This window comes from Perognathus longimembris, chromosome 4 (genome assembly GCF_023159225.1).
Source record: "Perognathus longimembris pacificus isolate PPM17 chromosome 4, ASM2315922v1, whole genome shotgun sequence".
NCBI classification, from domain to species: Eukaryota; Metazoa; Chordata; class Mammalia; order Rodentia; family Heteromyidae; genus Perognathus; species Perognathus longimembris.
This window is the reverse complement of record NC_063164.1, coordinates 18,161,603-18,184,743: the sequence shown is the minus strand read 5'-3', so window position 1 is coordinate 18,184,743 and position 23,141 is coordinate 18,161,603. Positions and strand designations below refer to the sequence as shown.

Here is a 23,141-nt window from a genome sequence, read left to right as displayed (position 1 = left end):
GAAATAATACATGAAACATCATAGATTCTAACATGAAACCTCAAAGCCTAATAATTCCTAGGATCATTTTCACCATAAACTTCTGAAAAGTTAAAATTCCTTTATTCTTTGAAAATCAAATTACGTTTTAATTCTAGTTGATTATCATGTACATATTGCTTCCTATTACTAGAAATAATTAAAGCTATCTGAGGGCAGTTGTGGTGTGTGTGTGTGTGTGTGTGTGTGTGTGTGTGTGTGTGTGTGTGTGTGATAGTATACTGGTATATTTGGTTTATGCTTAAAGACACAGTGTTTATATTTATAAATGTTCATCTCTGATCTCACTCTCAACATAAAGATTAACAGAGATTCGGGAGTTTTTTTGTGTCCCGAATCCCCCCTAAGAATCTAACTTTGATTAGACTTAACAGAAAACTTAAAATGTCAAATCACCATTACAAACTTATTTTTAGTTAACAGTTGTATTAATATACAATCCCATTAATAAAGCAATAGTGAACAAGTAAAATTTCCCATCATATATTTTTATGATGCAAAATGTTACTCTGAGTCAAGCAGTTTCCTTGTGTTTGCTTCATGTTTGGGAAAGCCTGTGCCCAAACATGCTTCTTTGGTACATTAGTGCAAATGCATGGAACTCTCTGGAAGAGATGGAAGAAGAGATGGATGGACAAAGCAAGCTACTCACTAGATGAATCGCATCTGAAATGACCACTGCCAAAGCCTAAGCATTGGCACGTGAGCTTAAAGCCAGATTCAGACAACCGCTCCCATTCCTCTCCAACAGCGTAATGGGAAACTGTGTAGGGGTCAAAGCATGAGTCATCAGTGGGTTGGTTCAGGCCTTCGTTGACTGGAAGAAAAAGAAGATAAAGATATATTTTATCTGGAATCATAAGAGGCAATGGAAGTATTTTATAGAAGGGCTAACCTACTCGTACAAAGAAGCATTAGTCTGGTCTGAAGGAGCCAGCCATGCTGGCTCACAAGCAATGTTTACCTGGAGTCATGATCACTTGCCACAGTGTCTTAAAGGAGCCAGCTTTCATTTCTGTCTTCACTTCTAAAAACTGCATATTTCTAGTAAGTGTACAGAACATAGAACAGATCTTGGGGCAGTTTAAAACTAGATAAGACCTCAGGTGGTGATGATACCTTTCCATGAATACATGAATGGCCTTGAACTAATTGTTTACGAATTAATATTCATCTATTATGTAAAGATTATATGAGGTCAAGAACTCAAAGCATTGGCTTTGATCTCTACACTTGAAGGTGCCCATTGAGAATGATTCTTGGATGTGATTCTTTGCTTATAATGCCAAAGTCAGCATTTGTCTATCTATCTGTCTGTCTGTCTGTCTATCTATCTATCTATCTATCTATCTATCTATCTCAGTGGCTACTGGGGTTTGAACTCAGGATCTTGTCCTTCTAAGGCAGATCCTGTACCAGGCTCCCAACCCCTGTTTTGCTTTAATTATTTTTCTGCCATGTGTTTTTGCCAGGAGCTGGTCTTGGACTGTTATTCTCCTACCTATAATCTTTTTCATTGCTGGAAATACCAATACGTACCATCATATCTAGCTTATTTGTTGAAATAATCTTGTTACCACTTTCCCCAGGCTGGCCTAGAACCATGAGTCACCTGATCTCTATCTCCTGAGTAGCTAGGATTTCATCCAAGTCTTGACACTGCTAGATGCCTTTATACCATATTTACTATTCTTGAGTGTTTTGTGTAATCACACAAAACTCTTCGATTTTATGCACTGGTATTATAATGAAATGGTAAAATTGTGTTATCACTAAAACCAACTGTTCCAAATAAGAGAAAGCAACAGGATATAAGGGACTTAGAAACAAGTAACCACATCTCATCATTATCTAAGATCTTGTCCCATTATGTCTTTGAAAAACGGATTTTTCAATAATCTGTATAAATAAAACATGCCTGAAGTTATCCTCTACATGTTAAATAAGCAAACACTATGACTTCAAATCCAGTGTGCATGTTTCTTTTTACAGTGTAAAAGTACCAAAATCTCAAATGCAACAGGTATTTGAAGTACCTAATATTTCAAAAGGAAAGAAAAAGTAGTACCTGGAGAACTAAAGTCTGAATGTTTAAAGCCAAAATAACTAGGCCTGAATGAACCTGGCTGAGAGTAATGAGTTAGGAAGAGAATGGAAGGAGTTTACATTATTAAATGAGGCTCCTCTATTCTAAAAACAATGCTTCAAAATTACACTCTAACAACATTACAGTGATGGAATCTTAAAATTAAGAAAAGAATACGTGGGAAAAAAAAATCACAAAAATCTCATGCTCCCCCCCAATTCTTTCTTTTCTGCCAGTCCTGGGGCTTGAACGTAGGGCTTGGATGCTATCACTGAGCTTTTCTGCTCATGGCTAGCACTCTACCAAATGAGCTGTAGTTCTACTTTTGGCTTTTTGTATAGTTAATTGGAGGTAAGGGTCTCATTTTCCTGCCCAGGCTGACTCTGAACCACAATCGTCAGGTCTCAGCCTCCTGAGTTGCTAGGATTATAGGCATGAGCCATGGGTACTCAGCCCCAAAATTTATAAGGCATTTTATTACTAAAACTATGAGGAAGAAAAATATAAATACTACTGTTACTATGTAGTACAACAAGCACAAGATAATACCTCCCTATTCTGGTTTTTCCAAACACCTGTTTAATTCACATAAATTTACATAAGTAAAAAAGCATCTCCTATCAGATGAAGAGCTAAAATTAAGTAACTCTCCTAGGAAGAAATCCTGTCACCTGGAAGAGATAATGATATTATGTGTGTGTGTGGAGTAGACAATTCTCCAGCTGGAAGATTCAGGATTTTGATTATTTCCTAGCTCCATTTCTTGATCAACTACCCAATTTATCTCCATTTCTTGATCAACTACCCAATTTGAAAAGCCAAGTGGCATACTAAAGGACATCTCAGGTGCCACAAAGAGTCAATGGGTAGGGCGCCAATGGCTCATACTTATACTCCTAATTACTAAGGAAGCTGAGAAAGGATTGTGGTTCAAAGCCAGCTCAGAAGCCAGGCATTGGTGGCTCACACCTGTAATCCTAGCTATTCAGAAGACAGAGATCTGAGGATTGCAGTTCAAAGCCAGCCCTGGCAGGAAAGTCCATGAGACTTACTTCCATCTAACCACCAGAAAACAAGAAGTGGAGCTGTGGCACAAAGTGGTAAGGGGCTAGCCTCAAGCAAAAGAGCTCAAGGACAGTGCACAGGCCCTGAGAGTTCAAGATCCACAACTGACCAAAAAAAGAAAGAAAAATCCAGATCAGAACGGAGGTGTGGCTCAAGTGGTAGAGGCCTGGTAGAGGCAGAGAGAGAAGCCCCAGTATAGGCACGAACTCATGGACACAAATGTGCATCTCCACACAAACAGAAGGGGTGTCAATGGTTATTTAACCTTCATTATATAACTAGAAAAAGACATAAAAATATAATAACTTCAGAACAAAGAAACAAAGGGATGTTTGTGGCACCCCTGCAGGAAGAGTGTTCCTTTACAAGTAATCAGTTTCAGGACTATGAATCACTCAATGAGAACACCAACTGGTGAGACAGAGGGGATACAGGAAAAGATAGCAGGGACCCAATATCCCATATTAACACATTAGCAAGGACTCAATGTTGAACTAAAAAAATACCTGACGTCCTTCCTTGACTGTTATATCACCCTCTCAATCTCTTTGTTCTGTATGCATGTGGGCCAAGGAAAAATAACTGGATCTAAAGCTGTTTGTTTACTTCATATGGATGCTGCAACTTTGCCTCCCAACATTTAAAAAACAACAGTAACAGAGAAACAATAGAGAGAGCCTCCTTGGTGTATTCCAGCAGGGGCTTGGTGCTGAACAGCACAAGTGTACATACCAGAGTTGCCCACTGTCACGACCTCCTCCCGCACTTTGTGCCGCCTCTGGTCTTTCATGGCCTCCACTATGATATTGTAGGTGGTCCCCCGGGTCAGGCCTGTCAGAGTGGCAGCGGAGGAAGTTCCAGGAACTCGGAACTGCAAGTATTGATTACCACCGAAGTGGAGAGAAAGCATTACAGTGAAGCACAGACATGGCCCATGCCTCAGTCTCCTATCAATAACCTGATCTGCTTCAATACAAAGAGAAACATCAAGAACAGGAAGGCAGGACTCCCCGTTAGCCAAGGAGAAAAGAAGAATGAGTGGAAGAAGCCACCATTTCGGCCAGATTTCTATCAAAAAAAAAATCTCCCACTGTGCTCCCTGGATACCAGAGGCCCTCAGCCTTACAAGCCTCCTCATAATCCTGCACAGGCCCCTGAGAACTGGCCATGTGGTCTTCACACAAAACATACATATGGTGCTCTATGGGAGATATGGTCATGCCATTCAAGGAAGCATCAGATCATAACATGCAGCCCCTAACACGCGGCACATCCTCAAACTCATGTTTCTGAGCTCATAAATTCCCACAGTACACTCTATTTGAAATTTTCTGACAATTCCTCAAAATAAAAACACAATAAAAATTGACTCCTGTACCAGTGAGACAAATTAAAGAATAGAGTTTTCGTTAGAAAATCAATCAACTGGTACACACAGCTTCACTTGTTTCTTAGACATACTGGGATTTCTCAAGGACAAATTCTAAGAGGTATTTTAGACTTTATACAAATGTAAATTCAAGTAGAATATGTTCTTCCTTTTTTCTTTCCTTCCTTGCTCCCTCCCTCCTTCTCTTCCTTTCTTCCTTTCCTAGGATCATCTTTCAATCCAACTCACTAAAGAGGCTCCAATGTATATAAATAATAAAAAAGTCATTCCATTTTTCTACCAAGTAAAAGGTAATGATATTCCTTAGTACAACTACTAAAATAGAGATTTAAAAAAAAACATATATATATATATATACATACATATATTCAGAGTTTAAACATACTGTTGCTAAGAGTCCTAGAAGAGTTAACTATTTTACATCAAAGCATGGTCACTTTTGTTACCAGTTGACCCCTTGTGAGACTGCCTAGTCCCCAAAAATGAGTAAAAAACAAATTACCTGTAAGGGTTCATCATCGGTGCCAACTGGATTACATGAAATGATGTACTCAGAACTTTCCTGGAATGGGGTCCAAGAGATGGTTGTCTGAGAGAGCGCTTCTTGTCCTGTAGAGGCATTTGGATTGAGCCCCATAACGTGAGGATAGAGGTGGTAGTCTACGTCTCCCCTGGGGACGTGACCAATTTGGATCTCCTCATCTATGTTCGGTGTGTATGGTCCTGGCCTGAGCCTTACTGGGGTGGCCGCGGTAGGTGGTGTGGTCCGCCTAAAACCATGTTCCTCAAAGATCATTTGTTTCCCAACACTGGGCTGCTGATGGGTTGTGCCAGGAAGCTGAATACCATTTCCGGTGTCATACCCAGGACTGGTGATGAAAGGGGTCTTTTGAACTGTGGAGGGAACATCCAAGATCTCTGGTCCATGAAGATTGGGGTGTGGAAGGGTTACCAGTTGGGGAAGCTCATCTAGCCAAGAGAGGTTAGAGCCAAAAAAAGCAAAGCGCATTAAGCTCCAGCCATTGGTAGCAATAATGGTTATCAATTCAGGCAACAATGACAATTTATCAACTTGATTAAAGCGCCTGGAAAATCGGCAGTTCACAGATCACAAAACATTTTTTTTTTTCTGGAAAGAAATCTTTGATTTTTTTTCAAAGGTTTCTTTGTTGCTTAGAAAGAAAAAAGCGTTAGTATGAATTTATCATACATATAAAGCTTTGAACCGCTGAGCCCCATAAAAGCTGCCTCTGCTCAAATGAAGCCTACAAGAAATGAGGTACGCAGCCTTTCCCTCATCTTTTCCTTTTACATTTGAGAAGCACGCTATAGGAACTAGAATCCAGAATAATCATAACACTGTCTGAAGTGTGAGAATTACAGAGGTTCTGCTCAAAAGATTTTTCTTGGTTTGAAGTGGTAAAAATAGATAAAAACACATACACATTTATTTTCAAAGGCATTCCTAACACGACTGATAGAGTATTTTCTTCTTATTAACTGAAACTAGATGACAAAGTAAGTTTCAGAAACCAAATAGTAAACCAAGACCAAAAAAATAATTAAGAACATAACAGTAATATGGTAGAGCACAATGTCAACCTGACATCACAATAACATACAGTTAGATTTTTTTCTTTGAAAAGGAATGGTAAGACTTTATATTGACTGCCTGTAAATGAATGGAACTCCTCAGAGCTTCTTAGGTTGTTCCTGACAGAAGGGTATTAAAAAAATAAGCTATGCTATCAGGATAAATAGTTCCCTGAGAAACGCATCAAAAGGTGAATTTCTTCACACTGTAGAATAAACTCTTTGTGATGAATCATTTAACCTTCTCCCACTATAGCTCTTTACCTGTCTTTTTCCTTCCAATCAGAGGCTCACTCTTCTGGTTGTTCTTCAGTGCAATGACATAGAATGTGTACTCAGTTCCTGGTTCCAAACCTGATGGAAGAACAGAGGAAAGCATGTGAATGTTGGTAGGCCCAGCTAGCCAAGTGGGCATTGTCTTCAGCAGAGTCTACTGGGAAGCAAGTCTCCATCCCTCCCCAGCTGACTCTTGGCCAAGGTAAAAAAAAAAAAAAAAAAAATTTAACTTTTCTTCAGAACCCAAAGACTGCCTAGGAAGGACATGTGGCCAATTACCATTTGCCATCCCATCTGACACTTGAATAATCACTTTCCTATTGTCTTTCCTAGGGTATTCTTCACACCCCCTTCCCTGCCCACCTGGTGCCAGTCCTGAGGCTTGCTCAGAACCTGGGTGCTGTCCCTGAGCTTTGTGCTCAAGGCTAGCACTCTTAACACCTGAGTTACAGCTCCACATCAGGACTTTCCTGCCTAGACTGGCTTTGAACCACAATCCTTGGATCTTAGCCTCCTAAGCAGCTAGGATTATAGGCCTGAGTCACTGGCACCTGGTCCTGGGGTAGTTTTTTAGCCAATGGAGAATCTATTCAATAGAGTATACCACCAATGGAGTATAAACCTGGGACACTGTAGAATTTATACATGAATCTATTTCGGTCTAAACCAGTCAACCATTAATGGCAGAGCACAAAATGTGAAGACTACAGAATAGTAAACCAATCTTCATGTGACCCCTGTAGGAAGTATCCAGCTCATCCCTTCCCACATCGACTTTCTAGATCCCTGAAATGTCAAAGGAAGACAGTGTCTCTAGGTATCTGTATTCTCCATAGGGATTCTAATATTTAGGTAGTACTACATGTACAATTTATTTCATCTCTAGGGCAAAACATACCAGGGGCCTATAACATTTCCTCCAAGGGAGCATTGCTTATTCACCACCCCAGACACTCTATCCAAGGTTGGTGGCTGGAATAGGACTGTCTCCACATCTGTATGTGAAACTGCTGGGACCAACAACAGGTGGTAGTTCTATAGAAGGCTATGTGATGACAAGATCATAACAAACTTGTTTCCACTAGGAATTACCTTCTTTCAGAACCTGACAAGTGAACTTAAGCAAAGAAAAACAAAAAACAAACCAACAGCAAAAAAAAAAAAATCAAAACAACCTCATTATCTTGGGTTCATGAGTTTTGAAGCCTATGAACTCTACTATTCCTATACAGACTGCCTTATCAAGGAACAGGCTTCTTCTCCTCAGAATGGAGCATTAAAGATACATGGAGATGGGTTAAGATTCCAGAATTCAAGGAAACGAGAAAACTGACAGTATAAAAGCAGTAATACCAGTAATGGTGGCTTCTGTGACACCTGGGCGGGGCCGAGGGACCACCTCTCTGGGAGGGGACCCAGGTTTCTCATACTTGATGATGTAGCCAGTAATCCTGGCACGGGGTGGCTGCCATGACAACAGCACGGAGTTGGGTGTGGTGGTCAGGAAGTGCAGGTTAGATGGTGCATCAATGGCTAAAAAGGAAACAGAATGGGGTCAGCCAGATCAGTACTCTCATATGTTCTCCTTTACTCCGCCGGGTCCTAAACAGACTGAGAATTCTGTCCAATTGTAGACAAAAGGATTCATCTCGAGTTACAATATCAGAAATGTCAGCCACTCCTGTGATTCTTTTAAGTTCACCTGACTGATTTCTGGTTGCATTTCCCTAGTGCAAAGGATAGTTACCAGTGGAGGCATCAATGATCACGGGGGAGCTCCGGGCATTGTCGTTCAAGGTGTACAAGTAGATCTTGTAGTCCGTGCCTGGCTGTAAACCTGGGGTTTGAGAAGAGATGGTTCTTACTTGGTTCTTGCTTTACTCGGAGTAGTTTTTTATAAAACGAAACTGACATTTTCTTGGCTCCTTCACTGTTCCATATTTATGGAGACCGTAAAAGTGGTCCATAATTGAACAGTAGCACTTGGTATGGGTAATAACTGGTAATGAGAAACATATCCCCAAATCACATTACTAATGGTAGACAGTGACCCTGGCTATAATAAATGTCAAGATGGGAAAATGCTGGTTCATAAGTTGCCTTCTTGGAGGTTCATCATGTATTGAGGGGGTTTTCTCTTTGGGATAATCAAGTCATTTGTTGGTAACCTGGAATTAGAATTGTAAACTTCAAAAAAGACACAAACTGATCCACATATTAAACATTATCTGATTATGATTTTGACCTTTATTAAATAGCATTGTATGTTTTTATAAATTTAATTATGTCTTTTTTTTTTTTTTTTGGTGCCAGTAATGGGGCTTGAACTTGGACCTGGGCATTCTCCTTTGGCGTTTTTTGTTCAAAGCTGATACCACCACTTCCAGCTTTTGGCTGGTTAATTGGAGATAAGACTCTCATGGATTTGTCTGCCCCAGCTGACTGCCAATCTGGATTCTCACATCTCAACCTCCTAAGTAGCTAGGATTATAGGCATGAGCCATCAACTTTTTGCCTAATATAATTAATGCTGAGGATTACACACCACCTTTTCTTTTGGTTTAAGTATTATTTTGCTTTTATATATTTAAAACAGTATCTTGCTACGCATCTCAAGCTCTTGCTCACTACCCTGCCTAGACACAAATAAAATTTTAAAAATAATAAAACCTAAAATTTAAATATATAAGTTAAATAAGCAAGGACATTGTAATGAAGAGCCACTTTGATGAATAATAAGATTTAAGCTATTTCTCTGATGAATATCAAATGAAATCAGAGATTCAAAAACAAAGCTGTTTCTGCTCATATACACCAATCACTTTTTCACACTGTGTGATCATAAAACACTGGAAATAAGATGACCAGTGAAAATTATAGAATTACTGATAAGTGACTTTGTATCGTGAATATGGGTAAACAAATGCAGCATGGTGAGAGCCTGACCTGTGATGGTGTAGCTCCTGACGTCTGGGCTGATGGTTCTCTGGATTGGGGTCTGCCCAGTGGTTGGGATGGCATCAACTTGGAAGCCCGTAATGGTCTCAGTCTTGGTTCGCCAGCTAATGGTGATGGTGGTCTCGGTAGCATCCGTCACACGGGCCCTTCTTGGAGGGCTAACGTCTGCATGGATCACAGTGACATCAGTTAACACCTGTCTGGCCCATCCATGGAAGATTTTGGTACTTTAAAACATGACTTCATTATGTACCAAATACATTTATTTCAGAATAAAGACAGACTAATAATGCATAGGTTATCTCCTCTGACATCAAACAGAAAGCCCAACAATAATTAGGAAAGAGAAAACTTTCACCTCTCAAACCCTGAAAAAGGAAGTGCTTTATAAATATTATTTGCCTTTATATAATACTCTATAAAGTCAGGGCTGGCTTTACAATATCTACAGATGTCTTACTGTTAAAAATGATCAATTGATGGCAATATAATAGGGTATGTGGCAGGAATTACAAAAACACAGCCAGCAATTATATATGATATGGCTAATATTATTGCTGGCATGGTGTCACTTTTATAAGGCTTCACATCTTTTCTCTCAACAACAAAAAAGATCCCTATTTTATCCTTGGTTTATAGATGGCAAAAAAGACAGTTCATGTCCTTGGGGAAAATGCATATAGCATGTTATTGATATATAGCAGTGGAGAACTAAAAATCTGAGCTCAATTTGGTCTCACAGTTCCTACACCATTAAAATATAGCAGGAGCCAGTGTGTCCTTCCTAAACTCAACCCTATGAAAAATTCTGACAGTGTATCAATCTGTTTGGCAATAATCGTACTCCATATCACTATAACAAGAACTTGTTCCCCTTTATAGTTCAGGAAGCCACTCAGTGGCAGTCAGAAAGAGAAGTGATAGCATCCGTGTTTAAAAAGGAGAAAATCAAGATTCCCTCCCTGAATAACTTAGTGACCAATCATTCACTAATTTTTATCACTGTTAAAACTTTTGATTACTTACTCTCCAGAGTCGTGACAACTCCCTGAGCTGGTCTGCTTGTCAATGTGTCCTTAAGAGCAGAAACGCTCACTTCATATTTGGTGGCCACCTAGAAATTAGGGTGTGGTAAGCTTTTGTAGTGTCACTGCAGACGCCTAGACTTCCACTAAAGCATTAGATACACCCAATAGTTATAAAAGAAAGAAAATACATATAAAATAGCAACACATAGCACTGTAAACTCTTATATTAACTTCATTCTTATTTACAGATGATTGACAACAGATCTAAGACAAAATGCTCTCAGGATTTATGCCCAACTAAGCTTTAAATTACACATTTATGCTAAGCTGATAAAAATTAAAATAAAAAAGAAGTATTAGGCTGCTATTTTCCCCGTATCATCTGGCAGGCACAAATTAAGAATTTTTCTGATCAAAGAGAGGCAAAGAGAATTTTCTTTTCTGTCTCTGAACTCTTTTGTGTAGCTTCAACTTTGGTCTATTATTAAGGTATTTATCAATCTCTTAGAATCCTAGGTAGTTTTCTGCATAATGTCTAGAAGGACTACAAAAATGTTTTAATGAGGGCCACATCAACATAGGTTAGTATAAACTACAGAACATTGCATGCCAGCTCACAAAAATGCATAACTTGTATGTATGTATAAATTGTCGTCGACATACATAAAACATTTAAAAATAAGCAGTTTATAAAAAAAGAATCACACAAAATCCAAGGCTATTTATAAAATCTTGTTCCAGTAGTCATCTGCAAAGGGCATAGGTTAACATAAAGGAATTCTATTGATATAAAATTATATGATGGCATAGGGAAAAAAAGTTTATAAGGAGATTATATCCCACCATCTTATAAACTATAAGACACGACCTACTTTCGAATATTAATGATGGAAAGTCACTGTGTGTGTGTCTGTCTGTGCACCTCCATGCAAGTAGCCAGTACTGGGGCTCGAACTCAGGGCCAGGGCACTGTCCCTAGGCTTTTCTCTCACTGATGGCACTGTACTATTCGAGCTCCACTTCCAACTTCTTGGGGATTCATTGAAAACAAGCATCTCAGACTTGGCTTCCCAGGCTGGCTTTGAACCTTGATCCTCAGATCTCTGCCTTCTGAGGAGCTAGGATTATAGGTGGGAGCTAGCAGTGCTCGGTAGAAAGTCACTTCTTATTCTTACCATGAGCCCTGATATAACCACAGAAGAACTATCAGGAGAAAGGTGGATCTCCTTCATAGGGCCCATCTTATCCTTGGGGATCACTCGCACTCGGTATCCAGTGAGCTGAACGTCGGGTGCTGTCCACTGGGCACTCAGGCTTGTGGGTGTGACCTGAGTGAACTTCAGGTTGGTTGGAGGAGGAATGGCTGTTGGAATGGTCATTGGTTAGAGGTTTTCTTACAGGAAATGGAGAAATGGGGAAATAAGAAGTACAAGAATGGATTGTTCTTTTAGAGTCAGATAAATTTCAATACAATAAAGTATTAAGGAGGGTTACAAAATGAAGAATGTGTTTGCAGAAATAACATGTTGTATACCCACAACATGGGGTAAATGAACTCCAAGAGGCTTTTGATTTTTAAAGGGTTCCCCCAATCCTTTAAACACACAAAAAAATTAGATGATCTTATTGGATGAATTTTCTACTTGTGTGAAAAGATGAGAAATGGCTGATTCCTACGTAAATTTATTTTTATATGGAAAACCATTTCACAGAGTATTCCATGCAAAAAATATATATAGGGAGAAATACCGTCTCTTTATTTGAACCCCATGGCAGGTAGCTGGCTCATAATAGAAGCAGGAAAGAGAAGCAAAAAGCAAAACACAGAGTGTCACCTCTATGGTTTAGGCTTTCACTAGGACACGCCTTTAGCATTCTACTCAGCTCCAGAAAAAAAGCACAGGAGGATGAAGAATTGTGGATAGGATTTGCCCAAATGACTGTTTCCCATGTGTCTGAATCAGAAACCTTAAAGCAAATTATACCCCACCACATGCTACATAGCCAGGGAAGAAAGCTCTTATAGAAGTGTTCCCAGATCGTGCTGCCCTACTTTATGGTGTTTGTTTTTGTTTCTTGCTTTTTTTACTGAGTAAGCTCTATGATGCTGAAATATCTTTCCTTGATTTATAGTTAGGCTAACCATGGGGTGTCATAGCTTAGAAAATAATCTGCAATTTGAGTATCACCTTGCATCTCACTTTATGATCTTTTCATTTTTGTTTTGCTTGATCATTTCCTCGAGGCTTGAACTTACTGCCTCATGGTATTGGCTCAACTTTTTCACTCATGGATGGTGCTCTATAACTTGAACTATGCCTTGGTCCTGGCTTTTTGATGATCAATGAGTGATAGAGCCTCATGGACTTTTTCTCTGCAGGCTGGTTTCAAACTTTGATCTCAGCCTCTTGAATAGCTAGGATTATAGGCATGAGCCACAAGTCTTGAACATATGGCTTTTCTTTTCTTTCGTAATAAGTCAAGGTACTCCAAATTCCGTTTTTGACCTATTGACTTAAATATCATCTAAAAATTATTGTGTTAATCATTCCTCTTGCAAGAGTGTCTTTCCTAAGAGAGTTTGAGGGCATCATTTTTCCCCTTATGTGGGAATCAATTGCCCAATTGAGTGTACTTAAATATCAATTGATATTACTTAAATATCACCTAAATATTAATCTTTTTATCATTCCTTCTTCAAGAAGGACTTCCCTAAGAGAATTACTTTCCCCCTTAATACAATGTCAGCAAGGCACTTTAAGCCGCTGCTCCCGGTTACACCTGAGTGGTGCAGTCAACGATATACCTGTGGACTGGGTTCCAATCAAGGGCTGGCTCTCCATGTCACCGTGCAAGGCAACCACACTGACAGTGTACTCAGAACCCGGCCTGAGGCCTTTCAGCTCTGCAGTGTCTTCTTCACCATCAGGTGCTGGGAATAGCTCATGGATTCCATCCTCAGGGCTCGAGTAGGTCACCCTGTACCTGGAAACTTGCCCCTGTGGGCTTTCCCAAGCAATTTTGATGGAATCAACATCCACATCAGTGAATGTCAGTCCTTTAGGGCGATCAATGTCTGTTAGGCAAATTAATGGTAAGAGGTTATGTGAAAAGCAAGTTGTGAAATAAGCATTTTTATCACATGCAAAGCAGTTTTGCAGATACCATTTTCTTTGGTGAATTAAATTCCCATAACCCCACTATTAAATGGAAAAATTACTTGACACTGGCTTTTTGATTTAGAAAATATTTAACATTGCATTACTTATTAAAATATGGTATACGTGAGATGTGTAGCCACACTGCAAAATGGTCCCCAAATGGAAATTTATTTAAATTAATTTGAAGATCTGCTACCAAGATTTGTTCTTGCAACGTGATGTTAGTCTAAAGACCTGGGTTTTCTATGGCTTCAAAGTGGTAAGGTTGATTTTCAATGTTAGATGCAGATAGCTTTAATTTTATCTTAAATTCTTCTTGTCTCCACTAAGTACTTATATTAATTTTTGATCCAGCCACAGTCCTCCAAACATAATAGCTTCATGAGACATACTTCATTCAGTCAACTTTACCAGCCAGTCATAGAAAAGAATGTCCTAGCAAAATATCTTATAAATTTGCTATGTGCATATAAGATTTTTTGCTGAGGCCATTTGAGCAGAAGAAAAATTCAAAGCACAGAAATAAACTATGCAGATCCACAACTTCTGTTCCTATAAGTTCACTAGTTAGCATCGAGGGGGAAAAAAGTGTTTGTCAAGGGCTCAACTCAAGGTATTACTGAGCCAACTTATTTGTCTTCCCTATGTAAAACTGCAAAAGATATACAGAAGACATTCATATACCCAAGAACAGAATTTGACTTCAAAAATGGAAACCAAGTGTTGGTTACGTACTGGTCACTGCAGTCTGAACCAGGGGCTGGCTCTCTCCATTTTGGTTCTGAGCATAGACACTAACCACATATTCCACAGTGGGCTGTAAGCCTTCAATGGTCATTTCTGTTTGATCTGCAAAGAGAGTTCAAAGCAAATGCAGTGTCTATGCATTGTAAAAGCCATCCAAGCAACTTACAGAATTCAATAGTAAGAATGTGGTAGGAAAGAATTTTCATTTGCAAAATTATCATGAAAATATAAAAGAGTCTAACATCAATTTTCTCTTTAAAAAATCTGACCTTTCACTGCTAATACAAATTTCCCATATTGAAACAAATTCACACTAAAGGATAAGTTTACAACTTGATACACTCCCTCAAATAATAATCCTGCTCTTGGAAAAAAAAAAAAAAGACAATTAAGTTGACCTTGAAATCCTAATTTTACCAATATTTCATATGAAAATAAAAGCAACAGATCTATCAGACTCTGAATGTCAGATACTCCATCCTCCTCTTTGTGTGTGTGTGTGTGTGTGTGTGTGTGTGTGTGTGTGTGTGTGTGTGTGTGTGTGTGTGCGTGCGTGCTCATGTCAGTCTGTCCTAGGGCTTGAACTCAGGGTCTGGGAGCTGTCTAGAGCTTTCTTGCTCAAAATTAGCATTCTACCACTAGAGCCACAGCTTCTCCATTGACATTTTGGTAACTAACTGCAGGTAAGTGAAGTCTCATGAATTTTCCTGCCTGGGCAGCTTTTGAACCACCATCCTCAAATGTCAGCCTCTTGAGTAGTTAGGATTATAGGCATGAACCACCAGCACCCAGCTATCCTTCTCTCCATGATGTGTATGCTAAACAAAACCAGTTATTAGATGTAATTGCTTAAATAAACAGAAGTGTTTTGAAAAATCAGAAATTCATATATTAAAACTTAAACTGAGAAGTTGGTATCCATTTTGAGTCCCTGAATTATTAATGAGATCGCTCCAATATAGAACATGAAATATAGAGTACTTATGAAAAATTGGCTATGTATTTTCAAAAGAAAATTGGTTATTCTTACCTGGACCTGCAGTTTTCGTTTTGGATGGTCCCTGGCCATTTTTAGGTGTGGTGGTCACTCGGTAGCCCGTAACAGGAGAACTTGAAGGCAGCCACCGGACACTGATGCTGTTATCCTGAACATCAGTCACCTGCATCTCGGAGGGTTTGCCAATTTCTATAAATAAAAAGCAAAGAGAAGCTGGTGAAATCCCAACCCTTGGATATAAGGCTACACAGGCTGGTTTCTATTTCTGGTTTATATTCAAATAATCTACTTTTGTTCTTCTATGTGCTTCTTCTTTATTTTTTTTTCAAAGAAAATTAGAGTTTTCCAGGTACTAGTGGCTCACAATCTAGCTACTCAGGAGGATGAGAGCTGAAGATCACAGTTCAAAGCTGGCCTAGGCAGCAAAGTCCATGAGAACCTTATCTCCCATTAACTAGCCAGAAATGGAGCTATGATTCAAGATTAGAGTGCTAATTTTTGGAGTAAGAAAACTCTAGACAGCTCCCAGACCCTGAGTTCAAGCCCTAGAACCAGCACATATAGATAGATTAGAGAGATAGACAGACAGACAGACAGGCAGACAGAAAGATGATAGATAGACGTTAGCTTTTATGGGGATGGTTATACATGCATCTAGACACTGCTACAACTACTTTTAAGATGAAACACCCAAGTAGCTGTTAGTGCTTTTCTCTTATCAACTCATTCACTCATTACAAGTACATGAGACATATAAATCAGACAAACAAAAATCTCTGCTTTTGACGTGCTTCCTTATATATTAGATCCAAAACTGTTCATAGCAGGTACTGTTAGCTACAAGTTTTTGTCTTATTAAAAAGACAAATTACAGCCAGGTACATGCACCTCATGCAAGCCTATATATAATCCTAACTACTTAAGAGGCTGGGATCCAGAGAATAACTGTTTGAAGTGAGGCTGGCAAAGAAAAGTCCAAAAAATCCATCTCCTTAGAAACAAACAAAAACCACACAAAATAACCAGCAAAATGTAGAGTTGGAAATATGTCTCAAGTGGTAGAGTACCAGATGAGCAAATAAATCTTATGGCCTTGAGTTCAAAGCCCAGTACTGTCAAAAGGAAAAAGGAAAAGAAACAGAGGAAAGAAGGGAGAGAGGGAGGGAGGAGGGAGAGGGAGGGAAGGGAAGGAGGGGAAGAATGAGGGAGGGGAGTAACAATGTTTGACAAGACATGTACTCATTGCCTTACATATGTAACTGTAACCATTCTGTACATCACCTTGACAATAAAATTAAATTTAAAAAAGAAAATCAAGGCTGGTGTACACGTTAGGCACACAAGCTCCTAGGTCCAGTCCTAGCCTCACACACACACACACACACACACACACACAGAGGAGTCAGTACCTGTTCGATAATCAATGGAAACTGGCTTGCTGGTGGCTGGGCTGTCCCCACGGCCAACAATAGCATATAAGGTGATGGTATAATCTGCTCCAGGTTTCAGGTTGCTGATGGTAGCTGTGGACTTGCTCCCAGGCACAGTGAAATCCAGGACAGGGCTATTTCCTCCTGTATAAAAATGGACCATAGAGAATGGGAGGAGCTTACTATGGGATTACTAATGAGTTAACCAATTGAAAGCAGCATGCAAATCACATCTTATTGCTTATTCCCTTTTACCGTGCTGTTAATGAAGTTTGAACAGGAAGGGGTATTTCTCCCAGGAGTAGGAAATTGATGTTAACATCCATGTGATGACAACATGAAATGTTAACATGTGAACGAGTTGTAAATTGATGTTAAAAGGAAGATGAAGATGAGCCTTTTATGCAAGCTAAGATTACAAATATTGCATGTACTCTTCAAAATTTTCAATGGAATATATTTATATTAACAATTACAGACAACATCCAGGCACTGGTGACTCAGGCCCATAATCCTAGTTAACCAGGAGGCTGAGCTCAAGGTTTGTAGTTCAAAGCCAGCCCAGTCAAAAAAAGTCCATGACACTCTCATCTCCAATTAACCATGAAAAAGCCAAAACTGGATCTGTGGCTCAAGTGGTAGAGCACTATCCCCGAGCGAAAAAGCTTAAGGGCAGTGCCCAAGGCCCTGAGTTCAAGCCCTGCCAGGACCAGCACAAAAAATTTAGAAAAGCAAGAAAGCAAAATTATATTTCACTAGTCATCATATATTTCCGAATTTACAATCTTTCTTCTTTTAGCTCTGTTCTTCCCTCTCTAGTTATATTCTATAAACAACTTTTTAAATCTTGATTTTACGTCAAGATTTATATGTATGTATTTATACATATGTTTAACATATGTATGTTAAAACATACATATATCCCATGAAGTCTTAGAAATGACAATGTCCAATGAATGGGCTGAGCCACACCTCTTCAATGCCAATATCCACCCATGGATTTCCAGGGTTACCACAGCGCCTTCTGACGTGGTCAGGAAACGTCAAGAAGTAGACTCTCACAGATAACACACCTGTTTCTCCATAGGTGATCCTGTAGTACCTCACTGTGACTGCCGGAGGCTCCCAGCTGATCAGGAGGCTGGTAGGGGTCGAGGCAATGACTTCCAAGTCCCGTGGAGTATCAGAAACTACAAAAAGTACAGGAAAGGGCTGGGAATGTGGCTTAGGGGTAGAGTGTTTGCCTAACATGCACAAAGCCCTGGGGTTCGATTCCTCAGCACCACATACACAGAAAAAGCCAAAAGTGGTGCTGTGGCTCAAGTGGTAGAGTGCTGGCCTTGAGCAAAAGAAGCCAGAAGTGCTCAGGCCCTAGGTTCCAAACCCCAGGACTGGCAAAAAAAAGTATAGGAAAGTTTGTTCCTTTTCAAACTATGCCCAGATTATCTTTGCTTATTTTCCAGACAATTGTCTTTTATGTATCCTTCACACAAAAATGCAAATGCTACATTAAATAGGTAAATTATAATTTATGATTAGAAAAAATGTTGAATATTAAATATTTCAGTATTTACCAAAGCATTTTTTCCATCAACATTTTTATTTTGAAATACTAGTTACCAAAACAATAGAAACTGGCTAGGCACCCAAAGCTCATGCCTGTAATCTTAGCTACTTCAAGAGGTTGAGAGATGAGCATGACATTCTGAAGCCAGCATGGCAGGAAATGTCTATAAGACTCTTTATCTCCAATTAATCACGGAAAAGCCAGAGTGGAGCTGTGGCTCAGGTGGTAGAGCACTAGCTTTAGACAATGCCTAGGCCCTGAGTTCAAGCCTCAGGACTCACACATGTGCATGCACATGTTTACAAACACACACAAACACACACACACACATACACAAACTAAGGTTTGTGCAATTTGGAAACATTTGCCACATTTACACTGCCTTTCCCCTACCCTCCTCTCTCTCTCTCTCTCTCTCTCTCTCTCTCTCTCTCTCTCTCTCTCTCTCTCTCTCTCTCAACCATTTATAGCTAAGGTACAGATTATCATCATGGCACTTCTCCACCAAGAACCTCAGTATCTGTCTCCCAAGAATAGAATCATTATTACACTAAGATTGTATTTGTAACTTTTAGAGCAGTGCTAAGCACTCCACCACTTCTCATTGTATGTCTGTAATGATGGTCTATTTTTGAGAATTGATCATTCACACAACAAGGAGCTATTTATTCCCTAGATATCAACTGCCTAGGCATATCTTCTGGATTACTTTGTAGACCAAAAAGAAGTTACCTGTTGGTTGTTGGCCAACTAAGGGTTGGCTTTCCTCTCGGCCATAAAGAGCAATGATGCTGACCACATACTCTGTGCCTGGAATGAGGTTGCTGAGGGTGATAGAATTGCGGTTGGGGGGCACTCGATCCTCTCGGGGTCTTCCACTAAAGTGTTCAGGATGGTGGCGAATCTTGTAGCCAGTGATGGGAGCTCGAGGAGCAATCCAGTGCACCGTGAAAGAATTGGTAGTGATCTCAGAAAAGTCAATGCCACTTGGGGAATCAAGACCTGTTTGCCCAGCCATGGGAGGATGAAGAAAGAAAGAAAGAAAAAAACAGTAACACTTAGATAAGAGGAAGAGGGGCTGGAAATGTGGTTTAGTGGTAGAGTATTTGCATAGCATGCATGAAGCCCTGGGTTCAATTCCCCAGTACCACATAAGCAGAAAAAGCCAGAAGTGCTGCTATAGCTCAAATGGTACAGTGCTAGTCTTGGACAAAAAGAAGCCCAGGGACAGTTCCCAAGCCCTGAGTTCAAGCCCCAAGGGAAAAAAAAAAAAAAAGAAAAAGGAAATAACATACCCAGCAATGCAGTGATTTGCCACTGACCATGGGTTTTATAACCACAGTGGAAATGTAAAATCATAAACTCAAAATATGTCAACTCACACATTCATTAATGCTTTTCCTCTTGCTAAGTCACCTGTGTGTCATTACAAGCCTCCATGTCACCCTTGAAAGCAGGTATTTAAAATATCTCAAGAGCTGCTGCTTTCAAGCACTTCAGCATTCAAGGAGTTGGTGTGTTTATCCTACGAATTTATCACTCAAAGCAAAGCAAGACTTGCCAACGCTCACGTTAAAGAAGCTATCCATACTCAAGAAAGGATGTTTATGTCCAGGGAGTGACAATGATGGCAGACATAAAATTGCCCAAACTAAAGACAATCTCCTAGACAAATGAGAATGAGTGAGAATTTAGTATATTAAAAAAAAAAAAAAAAAAGCTGGTGCCTGTAATTCTAGCTACTCAGGAGGCTAAGACTTGAGGATCCTGGTTCAAAGCCAGCCTACGCAGGAAAGTCCTGGTGCTGTGCCACAAAGTGGCAAAATACTAGTACTGACCATAAGAGCACCGGGACTGCACCCAGGCTCTAAGTTCAAGCCCTATGACCAACAAAGAAAACCAAGAATTCAGTGTTTATTTCCTATTGGACTTACTTAATAACCTCTCTGGGACTTACACTTACACGGGAACTTACACTTTTGTTTTAATTATAATATTTACTAATTCTATTCAATAATATATTCAAACATGACTGAGCAATTCTACTCCCTTTTGGAATCAACTGGACCATAAATAAAATCAAGGAATATGTTTGTCTGTTTTTCTTTTGTGTTGGTACTGAGGCTTGAACTTAGGGTCTGTCCCTGAAGTTTTTCACTCAAGGCTGGAGCTCTACCACTTGAGCTACAGCTCCTCATAGATTTTTGGTGGTTAATTGAGATAAAAGTCTCATGAACCGTCCCCAGGCTGGCTTTGAGCCACAATCTCAGCCTCATGAGTAACCACAATCGGAGGCATGAACCACTGGTGACTGGCTGTTGAATATTTTTTAAGGGCAAAATTAAATGCAATACTCATATTTAAGAAAAATAATATTTAAGGGATTCTATACAACTTCTCGTAGGAAGATGTGTTGTCAAGGAGAAAATATATACAAATGTATTGGCTTCGTAAAGGAGGAAATATACTTAGGAAGGCAATGACAGTGTTAGATCAGCTATTATGGTGAACTGTCTAATGCAATAAGAGATAAACTTGGGCTTTGTTGTTGTTGCTTGTTTATTTTGTTTGTTTCTTTGAGGGGGTCAGTTCTGGGGCTTGAACTCAGGGTGAAGACAGTGTCCCTAATTTTTGTGCTCAAGGCCAGCACACTACCACTTGAGCCACAGCTCTACTTCTGGCCATTTTGATAGTTACTTAGAGGTAAGAATCTCATGGGCCTTCCTTCCAGGGCTGGCTTTCCAACCGGATGCTCAGATCTCAGCCTTCTGAGTAGCTAGAATTAGACATGAACCACCAGTGCCCAGGTGTTGTTTTTAATGAAAAACCAACAAAGTTTCTGGACTTATTTCATTTCTATATGGAAGTAGGAAATAGAAACTGAAGTGACTGCATTGCTAATAATTAGTAATTACTAATTACTGAGTAAGGTGGCTCTGAATTTTCAAGATCAGTGATGGAAATTAAGAGCAACGAAGCATAGACTACCACTGCAAAAGATGGAGATGTATTTTAGAAATAATACTTCATTTTGATACTTAAAATTGGCAAATGAGAGCTATGTGATAAGCATATGGTCACATGACTCACGTGTTTTCTCTCTTCCTCTGAGAGGAATGCTCTCATGTTGTTCATAGACACTGGAGACACTGACTAAATATTCAGTTCCAGGCAGGAGATCTGAAAAGACAAGTGAGACTTAATTTAAACTTGTGCTTGAAAGTGTGAGAAAATAAAGCACTCCTAGAACTATTTGAACTGATGAAATATCTGAATATTTAGATATCTTTTAGTCTAATTCCACCTAAATGCTACCTGGAAAAGGTCTATCACTAGGTGATACAGAAGGGTCCCTGTGTCCTAAAATCTCTTATATCCCTGCCCTCAAGTCCTGTTCTATGAGTGTGACTAAACCAGATTTATAGTCATAGGGAGATGTGGCTAATATTTCTCTTATCACTTAATGGTGTATCTGTTGGGGACAAATGTTGATATTTATTCTGACACTATGCATTATCATTTCTTCCTCACAACAACCTGATGAACTGGTTTGCTACTCATTACAGCAGCTTTATTGATAAACAATAATACATGTATACCCTTTGATATGAATAACTTGTAGAACCATCAATGTATTCAATTTATTCAAAACAATCTTTACTTCTGAACATTTGGTTTACTACAGTTATCTCCATTGCTTAGGAGAAAACTGAGGTACACTGCAGTTATTTTCTTTTATTTACTAAGATCATATAGGAGCTGATTCAGGCCTACATTGGTGGTCTTAACAATTAACCTACACACACACACACACACACACACACACACACACACACACACACACAGAGCCACAGTCCCAAGGGAAAGAATGAGTTCTTCCATATTCAGGTAAAAGTAGAGTTTTTTCAAAAAATTTAATACACATCCCTGAGTATTCTTTTCTCCTATTTTGTAAGAATAGAAAGATAATCATGTTTCCAACCATTGAACTCCTACTCACTAAAACAAGGCCTCACTCCTCTACCTTTCAACTTCTCTAAAGTTGCTCCTGCAATGATAGGACAAGCTCCAGATTAAGAGGGAAAGGGAAAATGCAGATGCTTCTTTAAAATGGGACAGTAATGACTTTATTAAGGGAAAATGGCTACCTTGCTACCTTGATATCATAACAGTAGGACCCAAGTTTTTTAACATGATTGACACATGGCTGGTCTTGGCTAAACTGGAGTCAATGCTGGGTGCAGAGGATTATACACTGAATAATCTGGCTACTCCTTATTCCAGAATATTCTAGAATAGAAATAGCTACCATGGACTCAATCCTGCAGATATAAAGGCACTCTTGCACTCAGCCACAAAGTGGGAAGGAAAGACCATGGTGAGGTTCAGCTGTCTTGGTGTTTCAGTTTCTAAAATATACTTGAGAAAGAAAAGATGTTTTCAAGCTGGTATTTGGGAATCTATCTAACTGGAAGGTATTTTTTCCTATGTGAACTTTTTTGTTGTACTTACACATTTTACTATAATGTGAAATAGCCAGAAGAAATATTTATGTGAAACACAGCACCATGTTACAACCTCCTCTTATATAAAAAAGCCTCTTTCAAAATAGGAACTAGGAAAAGACAATTTGCATAAGTTGTTGTTTATTTAGTGTCATTTTCCAAGTCCTCACAGCCTTCTGAGAAATCCTGCAGATGCTTTTTCTGTAGAAATTAAACTTCTGACTTTACAGTATCCTGCTGTATCCCAGACAATCAATTTCTGAATTTTCAAATGCTAAGTAGCTTACCTGCTGACACTA

General features: G+C 39.3%; 1 protein-coding gene across 8 annotated transcripts in view; it reads right to left on the bottom strand.

The window, feature by feature from the left end:
* Nucleotides 1–23,141, bottom strand: part of Fn1 (fibronectin 1) — a 70,546-nt gene that overhangs the window by 4,630 nt on the left and 42,775 nt on the right. For 2 of the 8 annotated variants that reach the window (XM_048344807.1, XM_048344811.1), the window contains 16 exons: nt 21,428–21,517; nt 19,070–19,339; nt 17,844–17,960; nt 16,750–16,914; nt 15,374–15,529; nt 14,332–14,445; nt 13,242–13,511; nt 11,611–11,798; nt 10,434–10,521; nt 9,396–9,572; nt 8,197–8,286; nt 7,803–7,982; nt 6,438–6,527; nt 5,083–5,549; nt 3,923–4,061; nt 692–856 (listed from right to left, as the gene is read on the bottom strand). In XM_048344807.1, the coding sequence (XP_048200764.1) occupies nt 692–856; nt 3,923–4,061; nt 5,083–5,549; nt 6,438–6,527; nt 7,803–7,982; nt 8,197–8,286; nt 9,396–9,572; nt 10,434–10,521; nt 11,611–11,798; nt 13,242–13,511; nt 14,332–14,445; nt 15,374–15,529; nt 16,750–16,914; nt 17,844–17,960; nt 19,070–19,339; nt 21,428–21,517 (2,766 nt within the window). The remainder of the gene's footprint in view (nt 1–691; nt 857–3,922; nt 4,062–5,082; nt 5,550–6,437; nt 6,528–7,802; nt 7,983–8,196; nt 8,287–9,395; nt 9,573–10,433; nt 10,522–11,610; nt 11,799–13,241; nt 13,512–14,331; nt 14,446–15,373; nt 15,530–16,749; nt 16,915–17,843; nt 17,961–19,069; nt 19,340–21,427; nt 21,518–23,141) is intronic. The other 6 variants (XM_048344809.1, XM_048344813.1, XM_048344810.1 and 3 more) reach the window with 3 other exon arrangements.